General features: G+C 46.1%; 1 protein-coding gene across 1 annotated transcript in view; it reads right to left on the reverse strand.

Moving 5' to 3' along the window:
- Positions 1 to 17694, reverse strand: part of ATP6V0A4 (ATPase, H+ transporting, lysosomal V0 subunit a4) — a 25362-nt gene extending 7668 nt beyond the window's left edge. Inside the window, exons 1-15 of the mRNA XM_014937279.1 lie at positions 17533 to 17694; positions 16895 to 16973; positions 15791 to 15885; positions 14656 to 14781; positions 13638 to 13732; positions 12452 to 12578; positions 11837 to 11919; positions 7331 to 7424; positions 5746 to 5958; positions 5178 to 5328; positions 4280 to 4419; positions 3816 to 3973; positions 3260 to 3353; positions 1338 to 1456; positions 219 to 435 (exon numbers count right to left, since the gene is read on the reverse strand). Coding sequence (XP_014792765.1) covers positions 219 to 435; positions 1338 to 1456; positions 3260 to 3353; positions 3816 to 3973; positions 4280 to 4419; positions 5178 to 5328; positions 5746 to 5958; positions 7331 to 7424; positions 11837 to 11919; positions 12452 to 12578; positions 13638 to 13732; positions 14656 to 14781; positions 15791 to 15885; positions 16895 to 16973; positions 17533 to 17649 — 1908 coding nt within the window. The 5' untranslated portion in view covers positions 17650 to 17694. The remainder of the gene's footprint in view (positions 1 to 218; positions 436 to 1337; positions 1457 to 3259; positions 3354 to 3815; positions 3974 to 4279; positions 4420 to 5177; positions 5329 to 5745; positions 5959 to 7330; positions 7425 to 11836; positions 11920 to 12451; positions 12579 to 13637; positions 13733 to 14655; positions 14782 to 15790; positions 15886 to 16894; positions 16974 to 17532) is intronic.
- Between the last annotated feature and the right edge of the window lie 1455 nt (positions 17695 to 19149).

Below are 19149 nucleotides of genomic sequence, written 5' to 3' on the forward strand. Positions count from 1 at the left end.
CACTAAAAATGAGGTTTTCTCTGCATCACTGATTGGTAGCTTCTCTGTCCTACATCTCTACAAGGCCAACATGATTACCAGAAGAACAAACTTCTCTTATGTAACTGATGCTTGTGATTGAGATTCTGAGCCTGTTTCCCACCTTTATGCCCACTCTCCACAACACCTACTGCAAATCCAAAACCAGCTACAGGGGATTCAAGATGCTTGATCCATACCTGATGTAGATATAATGGAGCATTTGAAGTGTCACTGTAATTGAACAGAAACATATTGATGAAGTGGATGAGGATGCTTGGTGCACTCTGGGATGAGTGGACATCAAAATGACACCATTTGAAAATAATCATGAAGACCAGGTAGCCAAAAAGAGAGATAATAAAAATCATCTCTGGAATGAACTGAAGGATAATGTTTATGTATTTCTTGAAGTAGCTGGAAAGAATCAGAAAAGATAACTGCAATTAATACAGTAGGTATTAGACAAAAAGCAAAATAAAATAAAAAAAAGAGTTTATCCCAGAGGATATCTGCAATGTGATGGCCATCCTTCAGGCCTCTGGACTCAGCACTCTGTACCGACAGTGGTGTGAGTCAGTCAGCGTATGAGGCATTTCTACTCGCACTGGGGAAAAGGCAAAATTCAAGTCATTGGTTCCAGATAAGAGGCTTTCTCTGAATAAAAGACACTAGTTTTGAAATGAGGATTTGTGTGCTGCCACAGCGGGTTTTGTGAAACAAACTTATATGTTTGAAACAAACTTACATGTGGTTGAAGAGACTGAGTATCACCCCAAAAATCATGTGCACAATCCCTATGACAACTGACATCTTCATTTTGTAGGAGTTCAGGAAAGTCAGCTTGTTTGATGCAACATTCCAGATCTTTCGGGAAAGGAACAGAGAAAGACAGAAGAACAAGGTTTTCAGGTGTTTGCTCAATAACAGATTTGTGGAAGTTGTTTTTTTGACGCCATCAATTTAATCCTTCCAGTTCTAGTAAGAAGAGAACAAGCGACAGAAATCTAGATGTTCCTTGTAATACTTCTCATTCTGCCAAGCTTCTTGTCCAAAAGGTATAAAGTATTATCCTTGTTTAACAGAAGAAATAACAAGGATTTGAAATGATGAAGTCACTTCCCTTTAGACTTCCAGAAACTGAAGCAATGGCTGGTAACAGAACCTAGATGTTTTCAGTGTCATTCCTTGCCCTTAGGCTGAGTCACCTCCTTTAGCAGAGGTGGAAAGCCACGAGAAAATCCCTCCTGCTGCTACGCAAATTTGTTCTGCCTTTACCAGAAGAAGTACCGGCAATGGGTTTTGTGAAACAAACTTACATGTGGTTGAAGAGACTGAGTATCACCCCAAAAATCATGTGCACAATCCCTATGACAACTGACATCTTCATTTTGTAGGAGTTCAGGAAAGTCAGCTTGTTTGATGCAACATTCCAGATCTTTCGGGAAAGGAACAGAGAAAGACAGAAGAACAAGGTTTTCAGGTGTTTGCTCAATAACAGATTTGTGGAAGTTGTTTTTTTGACGCCATCAATTTACTCCTTCCAGTTCTAGTAAGAAGAGAACAAGCGACAGAAATCTAGATGTTCCTTGTAATACTTCTCATTCTGCCAAGCTTCTTGTCCAAAAGGTATAAAGTATTATCCTTGTTTAACAGAAGAAATAACAAGGATTTGAAATGATGAAGTCACTTCCCTTTAGACTTCCAGAAACTGAAGCAATGGCTGGTAACAGAACCTAGATGTTTTCAGTGTCATTCCTTGCCCTTAGGCTGAGTCACCTCCTTTAGCAGAGGTGGAAAGCCACGAGAAAATCCCTCCTGCTGCTACGCAAATTTGTTCTGCCTTTACCAGAAGAAGTACCGAGGGCACAGCACATTCAAACATTTTCTTTGAACAAAAAACCAGCTCATTCCAGCTCTTTGGCCATGGAGATCAGATTATTGCCTGCCTCTCTGCAGTAACTTTTCAGCTGTGTTAGGACAGTACCCACATGCCTCTCCTCAGTCCTGCCTTTATTACATTACAAAGCTCCAGGTTTCCTTCTCCTTTCTTCTAAAAGGTCCCAAGATCTAAAAGATCCCAAATTCTTCTGACCCAAAGGTGGTAAGTAGGTACCTCTTTTTCAGACACTAAGTATACTCCTGAACAGAAAAGAAGGAAATCAGGATTATTTGGAAGGCAGAACACTTGCTTATGTGCCTTTGTCTGGCATGCTTTACCTCTTCTATGGCTATGGAAGAGACTGCCCAGCCTCCTCAGCTCAGGGTGACTCTTTCTTTTCCAAGATGTACCTCAGCCATCTTGCCAGGACTTGCAAAATGCAAAAATCCATCCATCCTTCTAGGCAGATGAGAGGGATAATTTCCACAGAGAGGACCACACCAGGGCTGGTGCTTTCCCCTTCCCTGCCAGCACTTCTTCAGCCATTCCTCCCTCCCAGCCTCTCAAGCAGGCAACAGCCAGGGTGGAAGAGGGGCCAACCTGGGTTAACTTCAATTTGGGATGCGTTAGGGCAATGTATAGAAAATTCAGCTTCCCCTGTCATGACTTCCTGAACTGGACTGCCTACATCCTGGGCAGAGCTTTAGAACTGAGTTTGTGAAAAATTTACTACAAGGTCAACCTATCTGCAAGCCAGGGGAAGCCAGTGTTTCTTTGTGGGATCAACTGAAATGAGAGTGCATCCAGCAGGACAGAGGTTAATTGGCTGATATGAAGATTGAAACAGGAAAGCTTGGTGTTAACAACTACATTTCAATACGTGATAAAGAAAGAATGGCAAGAAAAGGGAAATAGGAAACAGAGAGGAAAATGTGGATAAGTTAACTAATACTGGCTTTTACTTCACACTCCAAACAATAGATAAACTGCATGGAACTCAGGACTTTGCCTTCCAATTTGCAAATTAGCTCTGGAATGGGTTAATGGGTTTCCTTACTCAAGTAAGGAAACTGAGTCCAGAAGTCTGGTGACAGAGTAGAGACTGCAGCACAAGACCAGTCTCCAGCAAAATCAAAGTTCCTTCCTGATAACCATTTTGCTGCTGCCTGTGCAAAAATGTCAGCAATATATATCCTTGATTGCCAAGGAAAAGAATCACAATGTCTATGTAAAGAACAGGCAAAGAGCAAGAAGTGAAAAGCATGGCTTCAGAAGAGAGAGCAGGGAGCTACTGACGTGCCCAATACATAGAAAAAGGATCGAAATACAAATTATCTTAGAGCAATTTAATTTAATTACCGGATCTATTCCAAATGGGTATGGATTTCCAGAGTAGACTCCTGGGACTGCCGGATCCAACTGCAGCACCGTATTGTCCAGAAGCACATCCTTACTACAAGAGAAAAGGGAAATGACCTTTGCACCTTAATCTCACTGCATAAGCCTATGGCATATATTTATGTGAGATGGGCTGCCGTGTGATATCAGTCACCGACTCCAGTTTTTCTGTGAACCGTTATCCTGGGCTTGTGTGCACATGCATGCACACACGTGTGCGTGTGTAAACATGCCCCACTCAATGACGGTCTCCATCACAATGGTAATACATCAGTCCTAGACACCTGCAGATTTTTCAGTGCCTGAACCAACAGGCGTGTTCCCGAGGACTCTACATTTCCATTTCAATTGTGAGTTCATCTCTGTGCGTCAGACAAAAATCTCTGATTCATTCATGACTGCATCCACAGGAGGGAGTTCTTCCCTTCCCCACACAGGCAGTCACTGTGTCTTTCTTTTAAAACCTACCTGCTCCATTCGATGTGTTTTCACTTGTTTCCCACATTTAGCCACTTACTTCCAAGTGCTGTTTTTAAACATGGGGATGATATGCCAGGAAGAGCCAAAGATGTTGAATGATTTGGAGAAGCAGTCGTTGTAGATGAAGCCAGTGTACATGGAGAATATGCCCATGAGCAAGATCAGGTAGCGCCCGCTGAAAAAGGTGTTCCAGATCTGCGGGGAGAAAAGGCAATGCCAGTGACCAAAGTACCCGCAGTCCCATCAAACAGTGGCCCTCAGTCAACAGGAGACATGATTGTATTAATCTATGTATATGCAATTCATAGGAAATTCCGGGTCCCTTGGGCCCATCCACACCTCTGTGTAGAAGTAGGCAGAATTACTTGCCAAATCTCTGCCACACAAGCACCTTTGAAGGATCCCCACTCCACCTTTGGGAGGCTGGATGCCCTCTTTAACAAATGGGGATGATGAGGCTTTTCCTATGCTGATAGGACGCACCAGCTCCCTGGTACTCACCTCATTAGTGCTTTTCTGGGCCAGAAGACTCTTCTCATTAATGACCATCCACAGTGCAAAGCCCAACATGACAGCTCCATGGCCACAATCCCCAAACATGACCGCAAACAAGAAGGGGAAGGTAATGATAGTGTATGGAGCTGCAGGAAGGAAAAGACAAGAAGCTGAGCTCCTCCTAAACAAAAAGGTCTCAGCAGAGAAGCAGCCCACCCCACTGGACCATTCCTCACAGCTGCTGCTCTTAAAGGCCTCCATGATCTCTTCCCTGCTTACCAGCAGTCAGATCTAGTGCAAAATCAGCTTTACCATCAGAAAGATTGTCCCATTGTATAGCCTACATCTTCCTTGCAATTTTAGCCTTAATTTCTTGTCTCAGCATAGCAAACACTATGCGTAGGCAATTGCATTCTGTTTTGCAACAGAATAATGTACTTGAAATTTACTATTATGTTTCTCAGTCTTCTCAGCCTCAACAATCTAAGCTCTTTCTCATGGGCACTCATTTCTAGGTTCATTTTCAGTGGTCCCTTTGAGATACTCTACCATTGTTTCACTCTTTTCTTATATCTTTTTGGCCTTTTTTTGCCTCAGCACGATGAGCTCAACTTATATTTGGCATGAGTGCCTAGGTCTTTTCCTCAGAACTGCTATCTCACCGCGTGTTTCCCATCCTGTATAGTTCATTATTCATGCCAGAGTCAACCACCAAAGACCAACGGCCAAAATCTTTGCCTGAGAAAATCCATGCTTATGCACCAAACAGTATCAGTTTTTACCAGCAGAAAACATGGTTCAGCTTCTCGGTAAGCAATAAGTGCATGTTTTAGGATAGTGATGGAGCTCAAAGGCTTTACTTTGGCTCTAGCAATCCAGGTGCAGGTAGCTGAGTGTTTCTCACCTGGGTTCATCTCCCTGTAGTTGCCCACACCGTATGCATCCACGATATTCTGAAATCCAGCTGTGAACTTGTTGGTCCTGTTGAAGGTGGGTGGTGCCATCCTAGTGTGTATGGCAGTAAGGATTGGGGCGATAGTAGATCCACTGCGCTCCTGCAAACCCGGTGGCAAGGACAGACACAGTCAGGGAGGCTAGCAGAGAAGAACTGGTCCCACAGTGCCATGGTCTATGTCCAAACATGCACAGGCAGCAACAGGAAAGCTGGGCTCAAGCAAGTTATATCTCAACCTTTTTTCTAATATCCATATTTTTCCATTTTCTGTTCTATTGATTTGCTCAGGGAAAGCTGCCAGTACTGCTGACATGTGGGTCGATCACAAATCTGCTAAGATTTAATGCTGACCTTAAACCCCCCGAGGCCAAGCGACCATGCGACAACCTCAACTTTAATTAAAACAGAAAAGGCAGCCCAGCATTACAGTGACAGACAGAAGTGCGAACATATGCTCAACATATAAACATTGCAGTTTGGGAGAGAGCTTCAGGGACCCAAAATGTTGGTTTCTTACCATTCCCTGATGGAGGGCTTTTTTTATCCGGCCAGCATCCGCCACTGGGAACCAGATCTCTGCAATAACGCACTGCTGAGTGACGTCAATGTTACAGCAATTCAGGATGTGGTAGATGGCCTTGATTTTCTTCACCTTGATCCCCCAGGACCACAAGTTGGCTGCTGCCTCACGCAGCAGTCGCTGGCGGTGGGATTCAGTTTGGGTTATCACCTGTAAGAACAGCACAGGTAGCGCTCAAGATAGGAAGGCACGGGTGGCATGATCTACCCAGAAACCATTTGAGGAAGGCAGGTGGAAGAGGGTTGCAGAAAGGGATCAGTTTGTATGAATATGAGGCACCCTGGAGGGCAGTGTGTGCATGTCTGGACACAGGAACACTTGACACCAGGTGTACAATGCTGTTGGCTAAGGACTCTCCCTGCATGGCCCCAAGCTTCTGTAAGTGTAGAGGAGACCACCGGGAGTTACTGAGCTGTGGGACTGGCTTCTTACCCAGTTGCTTAAGACTGGTCACGTCTCACCATGCACTCCCACCCTGCCATCTCCTGTAGGCAGCTCTGTGCCACAAACCTGGGACACATCACATCCATGGGTGTGCCTGCACTGCTAGACCTACAGCTCATGGCCCTGGTGGGACCTTCATGCATCACGTGGCCACCACAGTGCTCCTACATAAATAAGCGATGGAGAAGGTAACATTTTAGGGAGATAACATGTTAGGAATATAACCTGTGTGGCCTATAAGCTTTGAAGAAGTCTAGCTGTCCACAATGCTCAGGAGTGAAAGTCAGTTTGGAAGCAGACTTGCATGCAAGCTTGACAGTCACAGACATTCACAGAGGGGGTGACAGCAGGATTCCTGCCTCGGGGCCTATTGACCATCATGTGTGACAATACAAAGGTCACAGGCAGGAGTCACTCCAGAAGCTACTAAGCATCCATAGCAACTCAACTTGTAATTTTCAGCCCTGTGTTAAATGTTGGAGTAAAGGGGTTGGAGGCTTGTACTTCTACAACAGCAGTCTTGGCTTTCCACTGCTAGTGTGACAAGTGTCCCAAGATTTCCTCAGTAAATAAAACCTAATTTAAATAGAAAAGAAATCTTAAAAGTCCTTTCTGAGCCTAGTATAGTTGAACTACAGTTGTGACTGTACAACTTTGTGAGCTGCTGAGGGAAACCTGTAAGAGCTAGATGAAAACCATTTGGGATAATGTGCAATTTGGTTACAACAGCTGTAGCCGCTGATGACCATAGGTCCCACCCTGTAGCCCCATATCATAAGGTCTAAACCTCTGACCTCTGCATGGCCAACAGCAGCAAATAGTTTTTGAGTCCCTTATGTGGGAACCTTATGCTGTACCCCAGAAGCTCCTGAGGGGTGTAAACAGTCAGAGCATAAGCACTGGCCTCTGCAACTGATGGGCAGACCTCTCCTGGGCTGGTACTTCTCTCCAGCTCTGCACAGCCAGCTCCCAAAACAAGCCTGGGATCTGGCCATAGTCACAGGCTTTCAGACAGGACAAATATCTAGGTAGGTCCCACTTGTAGGGTTCAGACCCCAGTAAAGCTGCTGCCACTTACTGTGTTTAAATCCTCGATCCTTGTGTTGACTCCATCAAGCATTTCTCGGCGCTCAGTGGCAGACTCTGGACAGGGGTAGACTGTGGCACGAAATCTAGCCTCAGTAAGAGAGAAGGGAGAAACACCATTTATTTGACTGAATTTTTCTTCCTCTGGACTCTTCTCAGCTCAAAGGTGGGGAAACCAAACTTTATTCCTCACCCATTAGTATACTCTTCTTGCATACTACAAACTTGTGTCTGGTCTCCCAGAAAGATCCAAATAGGTACGTTTATCTCTTCGTGAGAAAAGAGATCCCTTCGCCTACTCTAGCTGAAAAAACATGCCCTGTCTCAGGTGAAACAAGGGACATGATACTATACAGTGGTCAGTGCTAATATGTAGGCACCTCCCTCATGCCCACAAGCTGCTTGAACTGCAAAGAACCACAAAAAAAGCCCCCAAACCATGGTGGTAAATGCAGCCCCTTTAACACAGTAGCCAACAGATGTCCCTCTTGCACTGAGGCTGGAAAAATAGCATGTCCCTGTCTCTGCACTACCCTCTCCTAGGCACTGGGGGAAGCCATCAGCTGAGCTGCACTGCGAGCAAACACCCTTCGTGCGTGCAGGCTGTGCAAGAAAATAACCCTGAAAAAAACAAAAAAGAACAACAATCCACTGTATTTCCGGGATAAAACAAAAGGAGGATGACCATACAGCCGGCTCTTGGCTTCTGGTCCACCTGTTTGGTTAGACAGCTTGGGAGCAAGGGAAGGATGGGTGAAGCTTTTTAAATACCTGAGAGTGGGACCTGTTATGTCGGCTCATGTGTGGACAGGCCAGAGTAAATGCTTTTATAGGCTTACCCCCAAGGCCGTGTATGGGAGATTCACATGCTTTGTTTAATGTGGTATAATAAGGACTAATGTGGGGTTCTAACATGTGAGCGAAGGTCATGCAGGTGTTGCAGACTGCTTCATCTATAGCATGCGACATGACCTTCTCCGCTGTGGTGTTGTAAAGCCACGATATGAACCCAATACAGCCAGTTAGAAAGAAATATATTGTGTGTCTCTCTGAAAAAGCGTACAGCTACCTGTCCTGCCTGCAAAAAAAGTCCCAGAGTATACTTCATGCACAAAGAGCAGGTACAAGGAGTTCCCACTGGGACCTTGCACATCACAAGGCGCGCTGCTGCAAGGCTCTGCGCCTACAAGCTTTAACTCAGCTGAGGTGCTGCAGTAACCAAAATAGCCAGGATCCCTCCATTTTTTCCTACTCAGTTTGTTCAGTGGTGTCTAGTCCTTGTGCCAGCCCTGCCACTTCAAGGGCATTATAAATGTCATCCTTCAATATTGCCCCAACAGGTCTGCAGAAAGAGATGACCCGTCTTTACAGAGTGGAGATCTTCTGCCCACCACGGAAGGCAGCACACTGCCACCATCCTGCAGCGGTGTTACGCTGAGTTAGGGCTGCTGAGGGGCTGCCTTTCTGCACGTGAGATGAATTAAAAGAAGATGTAACAGGGTCATAGGGGTCTATCCCTGTTTAAGAGACAAAAACGTGCATGCTCTGTGTACAGATAAGCATCGTGTTCTGGCTTTGTCTGAGCACAGAATATACCACCACCTGCTCTCCAAAATCAGTTCCAGCACACACACACAAGTGAGGACAATTGCAAATTGAACCAAACACACAGCAGTTTCCTAGAGATCAGCCCAGAGCTGTGTGTAATGACAGCACACGCTCTTCAGCTAAACTTCCCTTTCCAGAATTGAATCTCTCCTCACTCAACACCTGGTATTCGTTTCCAAAGGTTATTCACCCTACCTAATTATTTCCATCTTCTTATTCTTCACAGCTCTTAGTTCATCTTTAATAAGGATTTTTAATCAAACTTGAAAGCTTATTCCTCCATGCCGTACAGTTCCCCCGTTTCCAATAACGTTATTGCAGCAGTGTTGCTTTGATCTTTTAACAGCCATTTTGCATACTGAGTATCAGCTTTGCCCTAATGGCACAGACATCTCTGAAAGCTCCAGGAGAATTCAGCAGGGAATCCTTACATTGATAAACCCAGTTTAGTATTCACATTAGCACTGAGGCAGCTGCAAGAAAAAGGAGGAAAAGAAAAATTCTTACATTTTCCTCCTCCCTGCTCCCTCTACACCTTTCACTAATAAATTTGTGCATGGACTTAATGCTCATGAAATTGGCAGACTAATGTTACCAATTAGAGTCAAGCAGGGACTACAAGCGTAACCTGAGGCACACTGCTCTGCAAACAAATCTTAGCCTGCCTTGCAGGAGACGGGCTTATAGCAGTCCCACGATTTTTGCAGGATATTTACTTGTCATGAATGATGACTTAGTGCTGAGCAGAAATGTCCTGCTGGGGTTGGAACGCCACTGCCATCTGCTTCAGGTACAGTTGACCCTGCCTTAAAGATGGACCAGACCAAACTGTTTTGACCTGTGTACCAGGGATGGCTGATGTTCCACGGAGCACTAAAGAAGAGTCATGGGTTTTATACATTTAAAAAACTGCCACTCAGCAAAACATCCGTATACACATGCATGTTAAAAAGCAAAAAATTTGAAAGGGGAGAAGATGGAAAGGACAATTTCAAGTTTAGCCTGATTAGCTGCCAATAAACAAAACCAGTGCGCTCGCGCTGCAAAAGACATCCTGTTAATTTGTCTTAGGTAGGTATGCTTTTCTTCAGTTACAAGAGGCTGAACAAAACCAGTCTAAGTTCCTTTCTGTGAACCTAACACCATATACATGCACACAACAAAGCTCATAACAACTTTGCACTTCATGGCCCACCCTGCAGGGATCCACTCACACTTCCAGTGCTGCCCGGCTGGCCCCACGGACAGCATCGGCTCCTAGTACACTCCCAGCTGCACCCTGCTGCAGAAGGTCATGCTTCCAGTTTAGAAGATTCTGGGTTCAATCAATAACAGAAATGCTGACAGACAGCCTGTTTTGCCTGGTTTTTTTAGTCCCATTCCACAAAAAGAATGTTGGGGTTTTGAATGTCTGGGATTTAAAATGTTGCAGGGGAAAAAAAAATAATTAAAAATCACAGAATAACAGAATCAGCATGGTTGGACAGGACCCCTGAGATCATCGAGTCCAACATTAAAAAAAAAAACAACAAAAAACCCACAACACACCACCACATCACACCCACCCACAAACCAATAATCTCCTCCAAGATGAAACACCTGCAGCACTCTGCGGGCAGCCCCAGCCAACTCTAAATGGCAACTTGCAAGGCCATCAGCACAGGGGCAAATGCAATGGAAAATGTTCACCACCAGCAACTGCCCATGAGAGCAGAAGGGGAGAAGGGTATTGAACAGCATCTAAAAAGCTGGCAAAGAAATAGGACATAAGCAGGATGTTGTAATCCAGTAAGAGAGGGGGAGACTTGCCCAAAGCTCAAAGATCACCGGCAGCAGCAGACTGACCCTGCATGGTGGTGATGGCAAAACTCCCTCCATGTCTGAGGTTCAGGACTAGAAATCAGTGACTGACACCTGTGAGTCTTCCCCCAGCTGTCCATGCTCCCAGGGCTGCTTTATAGAGAGAGGTGCCCACCTCCGGAGGGCTGAATTGCTCTCCGGATGAGCATTGCCCTCCATTACCTACAGAAGGCATCCTTGGAGGCCCTCATTTCTAGTGCAGGAATTGCTAATTATCCCCAGGGGTCTGTCGCTTCATGGGGCTGAAGTCAGTTCTCCTGGCTGGATGAACTGACCTTCCTGCTTTTATTCTGATTAAAGGAAAGACCTGCCCTGAGTGCACATATCGGGTAAGAGCAATTGCTCACCCCCTCCCTGCGACCTTGCTTTGCCGAGGGGCTGTACCTGAAATGGATTGGGTGACAGCAGACAGATCTCCTCATCAAACCTGATTTACACGGCAACAAAGCCCATCGGTCATCAGTGTTATGAAAGAGTAACAAAATATTCGACCTGAATTATCTTTTCAAGATGCTTAACAGGGTGGAAACAAGTCAGGCCGTACGAAGCTTTCATTTCTCTTCTGGGCTCTATCTCTGATTACACCGATACTGCCCAAAGGCCTCGGGGAAGGGTTGAATAAACTACAGCATCATCTTTTTACACTGGAATGCAGGAAGGCTTGACAGCAGCTCTGGGATTGCCATGTTCTGAGTGCCCACATCAGGGCCTCTGATTTTCAGGGGAAATTATGAGTATTTCTTAAAACCCAGTCCCCTTTAAGGTGTCTCAAGTTAAAATCCTAGCAACTGAAGCTCCTAAAATCTTTGAGTCACCTCAGAAAATTTAGGACCTCGATTTCCAGGTGCCATGGTGATGGATATCTTTCATGATTAGGACCAGCAGAGCTGAGGAGCGGAAGGGAGCTCAGCGGCAGAGATGACAGCCAGGGCATGGAGATCTCATCTCCAGCTCCAAATTCAGCCAGCCCAGCCTGACAGGTAAACATCTCCACAGGAGTCACTGTGGCTTGCCCACCAGCCTGTCTTACCCATCACAAATCTTCTTGATTTTTTGTTTAAGCTGCTCTCCTTGATAGAAGATAATGAACACATTCTTCTTCACCTCTTCTCTCTGCAACGCAATTCAAGCAGAATTTAAAGCACCCAGAGGTAAGAGTTCAGTGTGGAAAAGGTGGTGGATTTTTTTCAGCAGCTATTGAGTTGTTCTTTTCCTCCAGCCCCAGTTTTCCAGCAGCAACATTTTCCCTAGGTACTGCCTCATGGACCAGGTACAGGTGGCATCTCTGGGTTATGGCGTAAGGAGCAATGTGGAGCCGAGAGGCAGAGGACAGGAGGTCCACCAGGGCACAGGGCTCATCCCAGAGACAACAAGGGGGATCAACCCTCTGTGGCCAGCCCCAGGCGAAGACATCCCAGCCCACCTCCCCCGTGGTCCCCGTAACACGGCCACCCTGCTAGGACTCACAGGCAGCTTAACCGGGGGGACAAAGAAGCCAACTCGATAATGGCAAAAAGGGAAAGTGATGTCAAAAAAACTTCTCCCATCCTCAGACTTTCCCGCCTTTCTTCTACAAGCTGCAGGTTTCTGCAGGTTGCAGGCATGCATGAGGAGCAGCATGAAGCAGAAACAGGTTGGTGCCTACCGTCACGGGGTCCTCCAGGGGGGTGTCCATTTCGGTGTACCTCAGGTAGATGTTTCCCCTGCAGGCTCGCCACAGTAAACGCTCAAAGGGTATCATCCTTTCCCTCTTTATTACCCCTGCTGTGAATCTGAGCAGAGTTAAAAGGTAAATAATTTCAAGCCTATTAGTCTTTTAGGACCTGTAACACACGTGATTTCACAATCTCTTATTTTCTAGTCTGTGATAACCAGGGCTATGCTGCTGCTGCAGGCAGTTCTAGGAAAGATCTCCTTGCTCAAACCTTAATCTACCAGCTTTATCCTGTTGTTCTTTCTTTAAAACATTGTAAGTCCTCCCCAGTTCAACACAAAAAGGAGAAGAGACAATTCTGGCTAGAAACAAAGGAACAGAAAGGTGCCTAAGGTCTCATGAACAGATTGTGCCTAAATGACAGAGGTAGTAGGTAGCATTTTTGCAGTGTTGTTTTATCTTTAGTCCCTCCTGTTTTCCTTTTCCCAGAAAGCATCAGACTGCACCTTTGAAGCGCACCACGACACACTGGTATACACCCACCAAGCAAGCCCTGTGCAGGCATACGCTTTCCTCATACAAAAGTCAACAGGACTTTAAAATACAAGCATAAGCAGCTAAAAACACCAGTCTGGGAGAATGCCATCAGCCAGTTTAACCAGACCTAGCTGGTGTAAACACAGGGCAAAGTTGTTTGAGTCTATGCTGGCTGCTGAATTACCATCAACATTATGCTCAGTCATGATTCTGCTCCCCTAACTCTTAACCTTAGTCCCCCCTTTCTATTGCAGACAATGCCCACTGCAAGAAATTCCACAGCTTTTTGCTGTGGTTAGACATCTATCCCTGAGGACCAGGCTGGTAGGCAGCTGCCTGAGACCAGAAGCCACAGGTGAGATGTTGTAAGACAACAATTTTCAATCAATACCTACTAAAGGCTCACTGGTACTGGTAGACTGGAAGTAGAAGTCCATTTGTCCCACTGACCCACAACCTGACTGTAGTTTTGATGATAACTTCAGAGGACAGTCCCTCTTTCTCCTCCATTGCATAGCTATGGTGAATAGGCTGGTGAGCAACTTCTGCTAAGAAGCTGAAGGAAGTGTGGCAGTGTCACAGCAAAGCAGTGCAGGTGGGAAGCCTGGCTGGCCAAGCTGGGACCATCATCAATACACACCCCAGCTTGGCAGCTGCAGCAGCAGGAGTGCTTCTCAGCTCCAGCAGTCCAGATGTGTCTTCGCTGAAGAAATCATCTGGCAGATTGGTCTCTGCCTGGAAAACATTAGTTTTAAAAAATATTCAGCCTTGCCAGTTTGAAAACTATTTTCACGTTTTTCTCCTAACATGTTTTTCCCCACAAAGGGAGCTTTCCACAGACATTTAAATCAAAAGGGGTGGGGGGGGGAAGGTAAACTATATTTCAGCAACTGAAAAGCATAAATGCCATTTTCAAAAGAGGTCTGGGAACCAAGTTCTTGAGACCCATTGGCTCGCGGAGCGATGCAGGCTCCAAAGTGATTGAGGTGCTTTTGCAAACATATCTGTCGTGGTTTAACCCCAACCAGCAGCTAGAACCACGCAGCCACTCACTCACTGCCCTCAGCTGGGACGGGGATAAGATCAGAACAGTAACAGTGAGGAAAACTCATGGGTTGAGACAAAGGCAAAGCAAACCAAGGAATTCATTCACTGCTTCCTGTGGGCAGGCAGGTGTTCAGCCATCCCCAGGAGAGATGGCTTCATCGTGTGTAACGGTTACTTGAGAAGACAAACACCGTCACTCCAAATGTCCCCCCCTTCCTTCTTCTTGCCACAGCTTTATATACTGAGCATGGTGTCACATGGTATGGAATATCCTTTGGGTCAGCAGGGGTCAGCTGTCCCATCTATGTCCCCTCACAACTCCTTGTGCACCCCCAGCCCTCACTGGTGGGGCGGTGTGAGGAGCAGAAGAGGCTTTGATTGCTGATCAGCAACTAAAACCACCAGTGCGCTATCGACACTATTTCCCATCCCAAATCCAAAACACAGCACTATACCAGCTGCTAGTAAGAAAGTCAACTCCATCCCAGCTGAAATCATGACAATATCTTACTGGCTTGTGGAAAAGACTGCTGGGTTTTGATTAAAAATCAATAACAGCAACATATACCAAATGAAAATGTCAGTATTTTTAGGAACCTTCCACATCTCACCTCAAAGAAGTCCTGGGTTTTCTTCAGCAGATGTTTAAGCTCTGTCAGCTCGAGGAAGTTCTGCTTCAGCGTTTGCTGGTTCTGGTTGGCTTCCAGCAGCTCAGCTTCAAGTTTCTCCAGCACCATCTGTTTAGGGCCCAAGCACATCCAGAAAAGCTCTGAAGCAGACCCATGGCCCTTTACCAAGCTGATACCAAATCTCATACTGGAGATGGTTGGGTTTTTTTTAAGGGGGAATATAGGAATATTCAATGAATGCATTAATTAACTCTGAGTTTGGTGGAAGATATTCATCAATGTTAACACCTCATTTTCCCATTGGGTGCTTTGCCCTTTTTTGGCATTAGAAACAGAATTCATGTGACTGAAGCACAGGCAGGTAAGTGGGTGCCTGAGGTAGGTGCCTCAGCCTCTGCGGTTCCCCAAAGGACGTCCCAGACCCCAGGTGCACTGGCTGGCAGGCTATTGACTACAAAAGGAGCCTACAGCAAGGCCACCAGCTTAGTTTCATTAGCCATAGACCAAAAATTAGGTGAGGGTGCTGGCCCAGGAACACACCACAGAACCACCTTGTCTTGAAGCTGAAGCCCTTGGGAAACATGATTTTCCTTCCTAGTCACCTACAGGTGCAACGTTTACAAATGACCCAGCAGGTAAACTTAGCTCCAGCTGGGTTAGAATAAAGCAATCCCTGCACATCCAAAAGCAAGGCACAAATACTTGTGTCAGGCCACAATATTACTCTGTTACAACCATACTCCCACCAGGACAGACAGCCCTGGGGTTGTTACGCAGCAAAGCCTGTTCTAACATCAGCTCTCCTGGTTAATGACCAGAAGCCTTATTCTCACCTACAGGATGATGATGAGTGGGTTCTATGGGAGTGGTATGTTGGATCAGAGCTTTCATAGTGGGTGGTAAAAAGACTGGACTCCTTTAGGAACATGCAACAAGACCAGCCTTAACCTAACTGCTGAGACCACAACTTTGGGAACACCTCCACAGGCAGGGAGAGCTGTGCCAGCCTCAGTTACTGGGTCCTTCTTTGCAGGGGAGGGCTTTAGCAAGCATGTTACCCAGATACCCCAGTGCACATCCCCTTCCCTCTCTTCTTGGTTGTCTCCAAATTCTGTACCTCCATATCAATCATCTCCCGAGGCAGGGGGGTCTCTGGGTACTTTTCTAGTTTGACTATCTCAACATTGTCTTCCATCTCTTTTTCCAGAAAACCTGCAAGGAAAGGACACAGATATCTTGGTACAGGGTCATCCCTACTGCGTCATCCTGGTCACCAGCTGCTAGTAAAACCCCTGCCAGGACATCTGGCACCAAGGTATGACAGGGGGCAATGATATACTAGAGCCATCACGGAATCATAGGATGGTTAGAGTTGGAAGGGACCTTAAAGATCACCTAGTTCCAACCCCCTGCCATGGGCGGGGACACCTCCCACTAGACCAGGTTGCTCAAAGCCCCATCCAGCCTGGCCTTGAACACTTCCAGGGGTGAGGCATTCACAGATTCTCTTGGTAGCCTGTTCCAGTGTCTCACCCAGTGCATATACACAACCATCAAGAATTGAACACCTAGCAGCCTCCTTTCTCAGTGACCTCTCTTGAAGCTGGGGTGGCCACTTCCACCACCTTCCCCTGGACAGCCCTCAGCCCTCACTATTGGCATGGCACTTCCTTGCGTGGGGCAGTGAACAAGACAGACAGCAAACTCAGGCTTCTCTCCTCCACTCTAGTAATGTCAAGTGCTGTCACAGGGCTATGGTGGGCACTGCTGTCATGGTGGTGGGAGTGCAGAGCTCACAGAACACACGTCCATGGGACACCAGGTGCCACAAGCTTTGCTGCTCAGGTTTTAAGGGTTTGTCCCCCCGATGAAGCCCTTGGCCCCACGAAGCATATGCCAATGGCTGGTGCATGGGGGTAAGAGTCAGGTTATCTGGATTAGTCTCCTGCCCAGGCCCACATTTACCGTGTGATGTTATATGAGCTAATTAACCTCCTTTCAGTTCAGTTAACCATTTTCAAAACGGGAGCAACGATTTATTGCCCATATGGGGCGAAGCAGTAATTAGCTGATGCATGCAAAACATTTCCAGGGGCTCAGATGAAAACATCACCATTTTGCCACTAATTCTGCTCCACAGTGTGAGAGCACTTAACAAAGAAATAAATCCCACACCACCAGTTGGCGGGAAGCCGATTGCATTTGACAAGCGTTTACTTACGCAGGATCCTCTCCAAGGATTCGCACCTTCTCACTTCATTCACAAACTTCCTCTGGAAGCTGTTCACATTCACATTCAGCTAAAAACAGGAGGGAAAACAAGCCTGGGGCTGGAGGCCGCACACTGCCGTGCTCGTTTTTAGCATCAGCAGAGAATGAACGCCTCCGGTGCAAATGACCAACACACCTCTGCATCTTACGGACTCCTAGAGGCAGGGCAATATCGTGGCTTTCCTTATGGCCAAGGACATCATGGCCTTACCAGGATCATTTCCAGCCAACCTTGCTGTGACAGCAGGAGCCATGTACTCTCATGGAGAGACCCCGATTTCCAGCCAGCCTTGTTGTGACAGCCAGGAGCCATGTACTCTCATGGAGAGACCCCCCAGTTTTCTGGTGGTGGAGGGAATCGTCCCAAAGTTGTGCATAGAGTGTGCAGAGCACTGGATGGGGACTCAGGAAAAGGCTGGGTCTCAGTGTGGTGATTGGCTTTCAGATCAGCTTTGGGAAAGTCCCACTCTCTCCATGGGCTTTTTGACCACCCCGCAGGTGGACCTCCCCCAGGTCCTTTGAAGGAAGGACAAGCACACCCTAGGGCACTTCTCCCCCAGCTCAGCATGCCAGCTGGGCACTACTCACATCTCTGAACTGGACCAGACCCAGCTCCCCCAGCTCAGCCACGCAGCAGTAGGCAGCCTCCACCTGCAGGAAGAGCTGCATCAGGCTCATCTCCTCGCTCCGGAAAACTGAGGCCATTTTGCCTCCTCTGAACTGGGTGTCCGTGGGGCCCTTGGTGGCAGCGGTGCAGTCTTCCTCACCCAGGGAGGTGCCATTGGTGAACTGCCCTTGGTGGCAGTGGTGCAGTCTTCCTCACCCAGGGAGGTGCCAGAAGGTGCTGAGAGCTGTGGGAACATTGAGATCACCGAGTCAATGTGCTGGAAGATAACACGATGCTGCCCATCATGTTCTTCAAAAGGGTTTCTTCACCTCCTAAAAGCCTCCTTGGACCCACATGAGGTTGTATCCCACCAGCACCCTGATGGATGCTATAGCACAGGGAAAAAGGGGAGCCACTGGCACCCTAGGACAGATGATGAGCAAATACCCTGCTCTGTCTTCTGCTGGGCCAAAGATGCTTCAGACCCTTTATTTGGGTTTTGGATGCTGAGCCTGTGAAGGACTCGATTTCTCTTTGTCTTCCACAATACAGAGAAGAAAAACAATTAATTTCACCTTGCAATTAGATGGGTGAAAGAGGCATGACTGGTTTTTATCTCTTTCGTTGGTAGTGTGAACACAACATTGCACACACATCTGGTGTGTGATATATGGGGATGGGGAGGACTCTTTTATTTAAATCTAAGCAAGCTTTAAGATTTAAAAAGCATTTTCTCCCCATACAGGAATGTTTTTGAAACAAGATACATGTAATATCATGCATTTCATAAGAGTTCCATCTATATGCTTATTATTATTTACATTGAGTAACCTGAACATACAAATTGTCTGTAGTTGTTCTTGCACATACTTAACTGATTTGCATGCACATACACAATAATTATAATTTCCCAGAGAAAAAACATGTAAGTAGATACATTTCTGGCATGCATTTAATTTTGTAATAAGCCTACATTTTATAAATAACAAAACAAAATCCCTTCATATCCTTACTACTACTTCCTAATAGGGATGGGAAGTCAATTGTCTTTAATCCCCTCTCTCTCCACAAATCTTCTCTTGCAACACTTTTTTTAATGTGGATTCTAATAATTTTCCTTACAATGTATAAAAGATTTATCTTAAATGTGAGAGAAACACTTTACAAGATATTAAACTTTTGTTTAACAGGAGGACTGTAGTAACTTGTGTGTATTTGTTCAATTGTCTTGTGAGTTTCCCTTGCCACCAGCACCCTGATGGATGCTATAGCACAGGGAAAAAGGGGAGCCACTGGCACCCTAGGACAGATGATGAGCAAATACCCTGCTCTGTCTTCTGCTGGGCCAAAGATGCTTCAGACCCTTTATTTGGGTCTTGGATGCTGAGCCTGTGAAGGACTCGATTTCTCTTTGTCTTCCACAATACAGAGAAGGAAAACAATTAATTTCACCTTGCAATTAGATGGGTGAAAGAGGCATGACTGGTTTTTATCTCTTTCGTTGGTAGTGTGAACACAACATTGCACACACATCTGGTGTGTGATATATGGGGATGGGGAGGACTCTTTTATTTAAATCTAAGCAAGCTTTAAGATTT

The sequence above is a fragment of the Calidris pugnax genome, unplaced genomic scaffold (assembly GCF_001431845.1).
Source record: "Calidris pugnax isolate Ruff unplaced genomic scaffold, ASM143184v1 scaffold1, whole genome shotgun sequence".
Classification (NCBI taxonomy): domain Eukaryota; kingdom Metazoa; phylum Chordata; class Aves; order Charadriiformes; family Scolopacidae; genus Calidris; species Calidris pugnax.